This window comes from Acinonyx jubatus, chromosome C1 (genome assembly GCF_027475565.1).
Source record: "Acinonyx jubatus isolate Ajub_Pintada_27869175 chromosome C1, VMU_Ajub_asm_v1.0, whole genome shotgun sequence".
Taxonomy (NCBI): Eukaryota; Metazoa; Chordata; class Mammalia; order Carnivora; family Felidae; genus Acinonyx; species Acinonyx jubatus.
The window spans coordinates 208,839,303-208,851,521 of NC_069381.1; the positions used below are offsets into that span (position 1 = coordinate 208,839,303).

General features: G+C 39.6%; 1 protein-coding gene across 19 annotated transcripts in view; it reads right to left on the reverse strand.

The window, feature by feature from the left end:
- The window catches only part of TRIP12 (thyroid hormone receptor interactor 12), a 138,848-nt gene that overhangs the window by 53,362 nt on the left and 73,267 nt on the right, over nt 1–12,219 (reverse strand). For all 19 annotated transcript variants that reach the window (XM_027048439.2, XM_027048433.2, XM_053215917.1 and 16 more), the window contains 3 exons: nt 11,381–11,517; nt 5,454–5,537; nt 4,265–4,360 (listed from right to left, as the gene is read on the reverse strand). In XM_027048439.2, the coding sequence (XP_026904240.1) occupies nt 4,265–4,360; nt 5,454–5,537; nt 11,381–11,517 (317 nt within the window). The remainder of the gene's footprint in view (nt 1–4,264; nt 4,361–5,453; nt 5,538–11,380; nt 11,518–12,219) is intronic.

Below are 12,219 nucleotides of genomic sequence, written 5' to 3' on the forward strand. Positions count from 1 at the left end.
TCTACAAGGATATATAACTAAAGGGTTAGAAGAAAAAAAAAAAAATGACACCATGTTGTTTGTTAAAGAAATACAAAAAGGTACAACTTCAAAAAAGGCTGATTTACAATAATCTATCCTAAAGATGACGCAGGAAAAAAATACAAAAGCTGTGTTTTACTACTGCAATACAAGGAAGACTGGAAATGACCTGAATGTCCAACAGAGGACATGCTAAATAAACTTCAGCCCCACGGCGGAGCACTATGCAGCAGCTATAGAAAGTGAACCCTAAAATATTGTTAAGAGCAACATAAAGCGTATAAAGTTTACTACTCTTATCTTAAAAAGGCAGCGCGTGTGTGGAATAGATAATATGAATTTGTTTTTGTTTTCTGAAGTAAATAACAGAAGGACAAGCCATAAAATTAACAAAGGTTATTTGTGTGGGAGGAGGAAGCAAGGCAAAGGGAATCGCAAAAGATGATAAGACGTCTCTAAACACACCTTATTTATTAATAATTTGACTTTTTAAAGCATGTGAACATCCCATAAGTATAAAATTGAAGTTAAAACTTAAAAGCAATCTCTAAGAGTTAAAAGCAACACAAAGCAAATGAACCAAACCAATGTGGCAGCCTGAATATAGAAGCAATCATTTCAAATTACTTTGAAATCCAAAAATCTGACCACAAAGTGAGTCCCAACAAACACCATAAGAAAAACCGTTCAAAAATTAAAACATTCTCATTCATATTACTTTTGGTGTTACGCTGAAGTTTGTACTGTAGGAGAAAGTAAACAGAGGACTATGATATTATCACTGGGAAGCGGAATTTGTGGCATGGGAGGTACATGATAAAGGTAAATAAAAATCTTGCAGCCCTAAAATTTGAATTGGCATTAAAAGTAGGAACTCCTTATTTTTATTTTAAAAGATAAAATACAATTATTTTCTAGGTTTGTTCATTACAAGCATCCAATAACAAAGATCACCCAGGTATAAACAAATATACCTAGACTCTAGGCAATGGGCTCTAAATACTATTTCATGTAAAAGAAACCAGGGTGTTCCGAAAAAATCCCTAATTTCAGATATTTGGGGTGGGGGCGGTGCCTGACATATCAGAGAGGAAGGAAATTAACAAAAACTACTGGGATCAAATCAAAAAGATTCAGAAGCCAACCTAAAAAAGATCCCATTGCCCAATGTGACAATTTAATCAGTAAAAATCACAGAAATGTCTAAAAACATGTCTGCACTTGACAGTGATATTTAAAACCACAATGGCACTTTGGAGGAAGCAAAAACCAACTACTTTCCAAACTGGTAAATAAAGGCGAGAAAACCACTTTTCCTGTTACTCTTCTGTGTAGCAGAATAGAAGGGAGATACTCTTAATAGATTTCTACTTAAAAATCACCTCTTTTACTTCTAATAAATGAAGTCTGGTCATCAGATGTGAGGTACCATCATTTTATACTCCCTGTCATCTAGACACTGAGTTTTGATGGCAGAAGAGACAATGAGACTTTAAGGTACCTCCTGTATTAGAACCCACTACCACTTCGGCAGTCTTTCCCCACCAAGGGACTAACTAAAGAAAGAATCAAACTTGAATCTGAAAAATCCTCTGGATCCAACTGCCAGTTTATAGAGAAACACATTGATGATATTCAACAGATGGAAACTTGACACCCATCAGACGGTAATTATTAAAGGAATCACTAGTTTAATTTTTTGGGTATGATAACGATAATCTGGGGGTGTGTATGTGTGTTTTAAGGGGCATTACCTTGAGCTACATGATAAAATGTTTATAGGTAATATTATATAATGTCTGGGATTCATTTCAAACAATGTGGGAGAAGGGAATGTGGGCAAGGGTAAAGACAAAGTAGGCAGTGCTGAAGCTGGGTCACAGGCCTGGGGGGACAACACTTCTTTCTACTCTGGTTCTAATCTATGGCCCACATTAATTTCATATGCAATGGTCAACCCTTAATATGGGTTTGAGATACTTTACTGTTAATACGCTCAGGCAGCCCTGCAACATGTTTTCTTCCTTTATTCCTTCCTTTATTCTTTCTTCATTTATTCTAAGAAATAAATGAAGTGGCAAAATAAATGAATCAAATTTCTCTCCAGAGAAAAAAAAAAAGACGAAGAAGAAGAACTTAAACACACTAACTGATGGCAATGTACAGATCACATTTTGGTCCTGATTCAAACAAAAATTTTAACTGGATTTCTGAGAGGCCTAGAGCATTTGCACTCTAAACAGGCATTTAATAAAAGTAAGGATTCCTCTTCACAGGACCACAACACTGTCTAAAAACTTTTGTCCTTACAGTTACAAATTCAATGACATGCAAATGAAATGGTGCCTAGGACTGCTTGAAAAAGGATTTGAGAGAAAGGTTGAGGATGTAACTGAAACAACAGTTGCTGTGGACTGGTAATTGTTGATGGGTTCATGGTTCATGGAGGTTAGTCTACTACTATACCCTCAACTTTGAGGTGTATTTGATCATTTCTGTAATAAATATGTCCTTCCCCTTTCCTAAGGCCTTCAGTGGTTCCTAAGTACACATACTGGGTTAAACCCCACACTGGCCCAAGGCCTGCCAAGCCCTACCTGACCTATCAAGTATCTACCCCTCATAGATTTCATCTTTTACAGCTTAACTCGTTCCGCAGGCCCCTCCTGCTATGTCTCCAACATGCCAAGCTAATTCCCACCTCTGGTGGCGCGCTTCATCTCCCCTCAGACCCGTGTGGGGGCTGGCTTCCTCACTTAAGGATCCACAAACTCACCCTGCCTCAGAGAAGGTTTCTCTAACCAGCCTACTGATATCCTCTCACCAGCCGACTTACATCCTTGTTTTGTTCTGTTTTCCTTCACTGCACTGATGCTATCTGAAATTTTTCTATAGGACAGCTGTCTTCCTCATTGTCAGGGTCACCCTCTAGCACGGAAGCTCCATATGGGAAAAACTCTGTATATTATCCTGTTTATGATTCAGGACAATCCCAGTACCTAATAAATGACACTAAATCAAAATCCTCACTCAGAAGTTTGTGAGAACTTTGCAAAAGGGCACATTATCTGAGAGCTGAGTGTCAGGGCAGCAAAAGCAAAACCACACCAAACCCAAATACCAGCTGCTTCTTAAATTTCCTGTCAAATGCTAAGGCCAGAAACTTGAAAAGGACTTAAGTATAAATACACACATGTGAGCATATGTCCGCACAGTGCATCAGGTTTAAAAAACAAAAAACACCTTAGAATACTTGATGGAAAATTCTATGAGCACATATTAGTAAGGTCAGAGTTAATAGGTCTCAGTTAACACTTCAGAAATTTTAAAGTTAATCAAGACAAGTCTAAAAATAGCCTGCTGATTCTATGGAAAACATTATCAATGGAATTATTAAAAAATGCTTAAATGCAAATTTTGTTTAAGAAAGCTAAAGATAGTATGCTATACCAAAAGAATTTAACTGGATTTGTAATTATGCAAAAGTTATTCTTGTTACAAACTGCCACTTCAAGAGTCACTGTTTTGTCTACCACATATGACAAGATCTCTGGATTATAATATGTTAATTTGATTAAATGAGTCGAGCGACTCGTAATTCTGCTGAGAAATCTTTTCTCTAAGGCTCAGCTCTACGACTGACTGTCTCATGGATTAAATTTTATTATGCCACAAAAAAATTCAAGATTCAAACGTATGCAAATCATGCAATCAGATGCTATAATATAATCAATGCAATCATTTGAGATTCTTTACTATCCTAGAGTTAAACAAAGATCCAATCTTGCCATAAACTCTGGATGGTTTTCTAATGATTCCAATTCAGTAATCAAAAATAAAAGTACAAGGGGTGCCTGGGTGGCTCAGTCAGTTAAGCGTCCAACATCAGCTCAGGTCATGATCTCACGGTTTGCGGGTTCAAGCCCCACGTCGGGCTCTGTGCTGACAGCTCAGAGCCTGGAGCCTGCTTCTGATTCTGTATCTCCCTCTCTCTGCCCCTCCCCCGCTCACACTTGTGTGTGCATGTCTCTCTCTGACAAAAAAAAAAGTACAGAAGAACTTCGAGTTGATGTATTTAAAGGCAAGAATGCGCACAAACCCTATTTTTAAAAACAGGTTAATATTCGTGAAAAGCTCCTTACATGAAAGCCTCTTTACATCAATACATAAACAGTAAAAACAGCACTCAACTATTTATTGAAGGTTTTGGAGGGGGAGGGCAAATTCAAAAGTATTCACTTACTAGCTCCGCTTCCAATTGTTCTATGGAAAAGCTGTGACATCCGAGGACCAAGAGGGCCAAACAGATGAGGGGGAAGACCCCTGGCCTCTAACAAAGCTAAAGAAAAAAGAAAGGCAGGAGGAATAATTGAATTATGAATGCAGTTGATCTTACCTAAAAATTTCAAGCAACTGATTCATCTCACATAACGGATTTAGACAATGTTACTTCCCATTTCTAACTTTAAGAGAAAGTACCTTAAACTTTCAAGATCATTCTTAAATATTAATATATAAGTTACAACACCCATGTGCCGCTCCACGGCATCTTAAGGTTTTATGGAGGTATTAAATATTAGTGCCAGAGGGGACTGTCTCAAATGATCCAAGAAAAACCCAGAGTACATATTTATTTTGAAGAAATTATAGGTTAAGTACCCTTGTGTTGTTTTCCCTGTAATATTATCTACCAATCAAACACTGGTCATGAGATCCTCTAAAAACATGAAAAATTATTTTTATAATGTCCGTAAAGAGAAAAAATGGGCTCACAAGACCTCTAGTCAAAAAGAGACTGCTGTAAAAGTTACTTAGGAACTTAAAAGCGATCTGAAAGTGATTTATAAATAATGTTTCTCATAAGCCTCACACTGGGGATCTAGCATATAAACCAACTATCTGAAGACAATAAAAATACATACCCATCCACCTGTAAAGAGTGTATACATAACATAAGGTTGCTTCTTCAAAAGCACAACATTAAAATACCTGGTGTTTATGTATACACTTCGCATTCATTTTTAAATGCTGACCAAGAACACAAAAGAACAAACACAAAAAGCACCCCACTGGATGTATTATGTTATCAGGCACCATGCAGCAATATACTCAACTATCCCCTTTTCAAGATCTTTCTTAATTTATTACCAGCTACACAAGCAAACATAATAAAGAACAATTTAAAAACATAAAAAATAAACATATAAGATTTTGTTTAAACAATAAAACTAAAGAGTGAGACAGATCATCTTCCAAATCCAAATCATCACTAAATAAGCAGCTTTTTTGGGGGGGGGGAGGGGGGGAAGTATAGGCATTGCTAGATTATGTTTAAATGAGCTTATCTGAATTAATTTCAACAAAGCACAGAAGTAACAGGCGGCATCTGGTAATGGCTTCTTGTTTCTTATAAGCTCATTAACCGTCTTTACCTTGTAATCGTCCCATCTCGGAATCATCGGATTCACTCTCCCCAGAGGTGGTCATGCCCACAGCCCCTGCAACAGAACTAGAAGCTTCAAAGGGAGGGAAAAAAGAAGGTGAGGGTTAGGAGAGGAATATTCACACTTATTATGCCTGGTTTATCTTAAAAAAAGAAAAAGAGTTTTACGGACTATAGTGAATCATGGCAATTAAATGTGTCTGCCCACTGCACACTCAACTGTTCTTCTAGATTTCATCCTGTAGCTTTTATGAACAAGACGGCTCAACTATCTTAGTGTTCAAGAAGCATAAAACTACAACCTTTACATCTCATTCATACACGGCTTTGACAGATTCCTCACGCCTTGTCCTGAACTCGCCTACCAAAAGTCCGCGAAGTTCATACTGCCAAAACCACTGTGGTATTTAACGGCTGGGCAATTAGTCACAAACAGAACAGAAAGCAAAACTGACATTTGGGGGACATGTTCCGTGTAGATGAGTGTCTTCTTCGGTCTAACTTATTTCTGGACTGCAGCCTCGACACAATCCCTTACACGTTTTAAGGATGTGCAGATTACACGCTTATTTCCAGGACCAAATACTGAAGATACACATTAACGAACAGCCCAGCACTGAAATACAAAAGACAGGACAGCTAGGATGTCAGAACAAGTGCAGAAAAACAAGAGCTCAGATTTAGAAGGATTCTACTCCCCAAAAAGCTAACCTGAACAATGATTCGGTCTAAGCAGAGAGGTGGAGTCTGTTACGAACCTGCCCTGATGAAACACTATAGTCCTGTAAAACCAGCGGTTGTTCTGTTCCTCCTCTCCATGTCTGCTGAGTCTTTAAGCAGTTTTTCTACACAATTAACCCATGTTATGACCGCATTATCCACAATACCCTAAGCCCTGCACACTTGCCAGATGACGACAGGTCAGCCCAAAACAATGTTGCTGATTGTTAAAAGAAGCACAGAGATAACATGTGAATTTACAGAGCTTTTCTGAAAAGATGCTAACATACCAGCCACCAACTGTGTATTTTCTTAGTAGTTTTCTTCACACCTCATTAAGTATCTTCTATGATTTCACTGGGATTTTTAGAAAATTCATCAAAAAATGGGTGATTTAAGAACAAGAGTTCTCAAACTGCGGCCCACGGGCCAAATTCGATCCAGCACATCATTCCGTCAATAAAATTTTATTAAAACACAACCAAACTCATTCTTTAACAAGTTGCCTGTGTCTGCTTTCAGTCTACAACCACAGAGCTGGGTAGTTCCAACAGAGCTGATATAAAGCCTAAAATATCAACTGTCTGGCCCTTCACCAGAAAGGTTAGCAACCCCCTGGTTTATAGTTACAGGCGAGCCAGAAACGCTAATATAAAAGTGTATCAGAGCTTGACAAAATGCATACTTTGGATGAAGAAAAAAGAGTAACAACACTCTCTAATGCCACCTACACATGGCATGTATAAAATGCTCACCATACGCAGGCTGTGTCTGTTTCCTCACAACCATACAAGCAGGTATCGTGAGCTTTTTCACACATGTGAGCAAACTAAGGCCTTGTAACTTGGAGTGCACTTGCCCGAGGTCAGACAGCTAACGATGGAGCACAGATGCGAGCACAAGTGGTCTGACTCTTCATAGGCTGTTCTCAAGTACTGCATTCTATTGCCCCCCCCCCCGAATATATTCTGCAGTACTGATTTTTTTATTCCAGTACAGCTGCTTCTTCATATTCAACAGAAATCTTGTTAACAAATACTGTTATTATATTTTTTTGATTTTTTTAAATGTTTCTTTATTTTTGAGAGAGAGAGAGAGACAGAGACAGAGTATAAGCAGAAGAGGAGCAGAGAGAAGGAGACACAGAATCTGAAGCAGGCTCCGGGCTCTGAGCTGTCAATACGGAGCCTGGTGTGGGGCTCGAACTCACGAACTGTGACATCATGACCTGAGCCGAAGTCGGGACGCTTAACTGATTGGGCCACCCAGGCGCCCCAACAAATACTGTTAGTAAGGTCCCAATTATGACTTCATTTGTTAAAGTGACTCTTATGCTTGCTTTTAAACTTTTCCAAGTATGTGGAGAGCAAACCAAAAGCTTTGACAAATGAGGTAGATTTTTTTTAAATTTTTTTTTTAATGTTTATTTTTGAGACAGAGAGAGACAGAGCATGAACGGGGGAGGGTCAGAGAGAGAGGGAGACACAGACCCTGAAACAGGCTTCAGGCTCCGAGCGGTCAGCACAGAGCCCAACGCAGGGCTTGAACTCACAGACCGCAAGCTCATGACCTGAGCCAAAGAGGGACGCTTAACCGACTGAGCCACCCAGGCGCCCCATGAGGTAATTTTTTTAATGTACATTCTGGTACTACACCTTTAAGGAAAAAAAAAACCCAAAAATTCACTTGGGAAGGTAATGCTGGTTTTTTTAGTTTCTGTATTAGAGGGTCACCATAAGAAGAGGCAAGGATATTCTGATTTTTCATGGAAGTGGAGGGCCTGTTTTAACAGAAACCAGTCACTGAACCCAAAGGAAAAAAGATCCTTCGCCAGCCCACTGAAGGCAAGTATCAAGCATTAAGGTACTAAAGTGCCCTGTGAGAATCACAAAGTTAGAAAACCAGTCTGTGAGTAGCGGGTCTGTCAAGTCATGCAGGCAAGGAAGTGTCATCAACCAACAGTCAATGACAAAGTTCTTTAGTCGAGGCGTCAAACCTCCTTGGGCAACATGCACAAGATCTCTCCTGATACAAATATAAAAACAAGACCATCAAGCAGAGAAAATGTGATGTCAGATTGTAAGAGGTGTCCATCTTTTTTTGCTGATGTTTACACCAGTTATCTCCCCCATCTACTCTTATCTCTCCCATCTTCACAGCACCTCGAAAGACAGTTTCTAATACACAGCTGAATGAAAACAACGGAAAAAATAGTTTAAATTAGAACACAAGAAATTTATCCCAGAACCCCATGTTTTTACACTTTAACTGATAAAGCCTCTTATGCAGAAAGAAGTGATAAAATATTAGAAAGCTGACAGAGTTCAATTTTACTGGACAGGAACCTCCAAGGGTTCACCAGATACCTAAGTACAAGAAGCAACGGGAAGATGTTTTTCTGGAGCGTAATGAAAACTTTTGAGGAGAACCAAAACAGTCACTGTCAGTAATGTAATTCTGCCTTATTATAGGCCCTGGTATCAGGTGATACGGAAGCAACCTAACTTTTGGTGATTCTAAACAAAATTAGGAAGATAAAAACTTAAAAAACTGTGTTGCTTTCTTTTTACAAAATGATCCTGTTTATTTCTTGTGAAATTAAGATTCTCAATGCAAAATCGGGTGCCAGGACACGGGCTATTTTTCCTTGCCATCTGATTGCTTTGCAGGTGTAAGGAAGAATATTTCTCACTGTGGTGTCTCTAGTATTTGCAAGACTTCACCAGCACTATGAAAAGGTACACAGTTCTGATAAAGTCAAAAACGAGACCCCCCCAACTCGTGGGCAAGCATGGAGAACACTTAACTTTCAACTCCAAGAGCTGGCATCTCTTCCACAAAGAGCCAAGAAGTTGTGCTCCATAGAACATTATGTTTCAAGGTGACCGAGCAGGCACACTGTTGTCAACAAATGTTCTTAAGAGTCAACAACACTGGCAAAGTCAGGGTGATATGAACAAGTTCACCCAAGATGAAGCAACGTTTTCTTACTACACATGTAAAAAGAAGTAAGTTTATTTTACTGATTCATTAAAATAGATCAGAAAGATGGGATCTCTATAAATAAGTAACACTGGGGATAAAAAACCACACCAAAAACACTGAAGAGATTAAACCAATCTCCTTAAATGAGTAAAAACATTATTTCAAAATAAATGTTTCCAATAAACGGCGTCTTCTACCAACTGTCTAAGAGCTTCCTGATAACGGATGCTTCGCGAAAGATGCTCTACGTTACCACCATGGATTTATATTCCGCGCTAACTTAGAGGGTTTTATTTTTCCTTGCATTCCAATTTTGCATACTGAGAAACTAAAGCACATTGCACTGAAGACTTAAAGCTAATAAGGAATCTGCCTCTTTCCGCAGCACTACTGTAGTGAGCTGGCAGAGAAAGTATTCCTGCAGGATCCATAAGGCATCCTGCTTCCAAAATAAAATTAACTAGTGCTGCTCAGACACCAGTCAGCGTGCCACATGCATCTTTTACAGAAACTTGGAAAACACCTAGATCACACTGTGATTGCAAGTAAGAACGACAATGAACACAAGCCTTTGGGGGGCAGTCGTACCCACCTAATCCCTTGAAGGTTTTATCCTCTTAGGTATACATGCCAGGGATCAAAGTTTTACACACCACCTCCTCACTCTGGCCTCCAATTATATCCGTACGGATTAAACAAACTCTCGTGACTATGGGGGAAGCAGAATGATACAGCCTTTATAAATGCGCCCTTATTTTTGAAAACCTGGATTTGGGAGCCCCACACCTCCAGGCAAGCTCAACTATCATGTGTCTCAGTTTTTCCTCGTTTCCAAAATTAGGGTAACAGCACTCACACCTCAGCATACTGTTTTGAATATTAAAAGAGAATATACATGGAGCTCTCCATACCCTGTCTGCAGCAGCTTACAACTTTATAAACGCTGGCTACGGTAATTCCTGTAACGAGTCCACTTTAACACCACGCTCAGCAGCGCCATTTGTGTTGTCCGCACGGGAACTGCCCCACTTCCATATGCAGATGCGAAATAAACACTAAGACACTGGGAAGCACAGCCCGTGTGGCATGAAGAGTTTCAACGAGTTGTACTACAATGGACTGGACTTTCCCTCAAATTTAAACTTTCAGAAAAACTAGTCTAAAGAAAAGCACGTGAGAAAAGTCCCCTCCTACCAGAAGAAGTGCTTCAAGTTCACGGTTCCGTTTATCATACAAAAGCAAGAAAGACAGTGGCAAAAACGTTAAGGTGGACAGAAAGCGGAGACAAAAAGCACAAACCATGAATAGCTGCGGGCAAACCCGAAGCTTCCTGGCAAACTAGGACACAGGCTCCACCACAGGGATGAGAGAGAACTAGCACATATACTAACGTTACAGTAAGTGGAAGTGCTCTGTTAAAGTCAGTCCTTACCTAAACCTAAGCCCATGTGTGTCATTCGGACATAAGGGACTCATCATACCCAAGTTCATAATGATAGACTGCGACATTTTTCCATCTGTACTTACCGTTAGTGAAAAATGCTCACAGCAAGCTACATTTTACAACTGTCATCCACAATTAACCTCTGAATTATTTATTAGTCTCCTATTTGTATTGGTGACCAATACATATTTAAAGCTGAAAGGGGTGGGGGGCAGCCTAATTTTTGTTGTGCTGAGGTATCAAGAAGAATAAAAATAAGCCCATAAAAACATAAATAGCATTCTTCAAGTTCCTTCCAAACTGAATACTTCTTACTTTTTAGAGGCTACAACATATTCTACATCAAAATTTACACGTATACGAAGAAGCAATTTAAGCCACATCCTTACATTCTGATTATAAACTCAAATTTTCACACAAACAATGGGCAACTACTGTATGTCCGCACGGACAGTGAAGAATCTTAAACAGAGAGTGACTTATCTTACCTAAAAGCCTTTTGAATGTAATCATCACAAACTTGGATTTGGAAAAGAATTAAAACAAAAACAAACGAACAAACCAAAAAACAAATGAATCCAACTAATCAAAAAAACCCAAACCTATAAAGTAAAGCCAAAGAGAACCAAAAGCTTATTTGATGGTAACATCAAGTATATTTCTGTCCCCTCTCTTGCATTGTATTTGGTACGCCTACAAAGCAGTTGCTCTCTAAATAAATCTGTAAGACACATAAACGCATCTCGGGGCTAGAAGTGCCAATCTACCTGCAGCTCCCTGGGGGGTTTCGTCTGTCCGCGCAGCTGAAGAATTTACTGTCTCCTGGTTGCTTTCAGGGTCCGCCATTTTCTCCTGTCGACGAGCTTCAGCTGCTCCTCGTTTGCCCAGGCCAGAGCCCCGCCGACTGCAACAGAAAGATGCCATCATAGGCGGCACTACCAGTGACCAGGAGCAATGTCCACACAGCACAAAGCTCCAATGCATGGAGCACAAAGCCAGTTTCTTCTTTTTACATAAAAATTGTTGCAGAAAATCACTATGGGTAACAACCAGGACTTTGTATATTTAAAATTCTTCCAAGTTACGTCGCATTCACAATACACGCTTTTGTGTCGCTATGAGCTGTGGTCATCTTTACAGACAAAAATGATTTTTAAACACTTCAACCAAATGGAAAAGTGACTCCTGCTGAGAGAATTCAACCATTTGAAATAGATCCCTACTTCCAGGCTAAATAGTGGATCAATATACAGACTTTACACTTGACAATGAGGGGGAAGGAAAGTGGAAGACAAAAAGGTCGGGGCTGGGGGCGGGGGGAGGGTAGGGATTCCCATCACTAAGTTCCAGACAACTTTAATCATCAACAAAAAATAACTATCCCAATAATGAGCAAGAGTTCCATCTTTTAAAATAAAGGATTAAAGGGGCGCCTGGGTGGTTCAGTCAGTTAAGCGTCCGATTTCAGCTCAGGTCATGATCTCGTGGTCAGCGAGTTCGAGCCCCGCATCAGGCCCTGTGCTGACAGATCAGAGCCTGGAGCCTGCTTCCGATTCTGTGTCTCCCTCTCTCTCTGCCTCTCTCAAAAATGAATAAATGTTCGAAG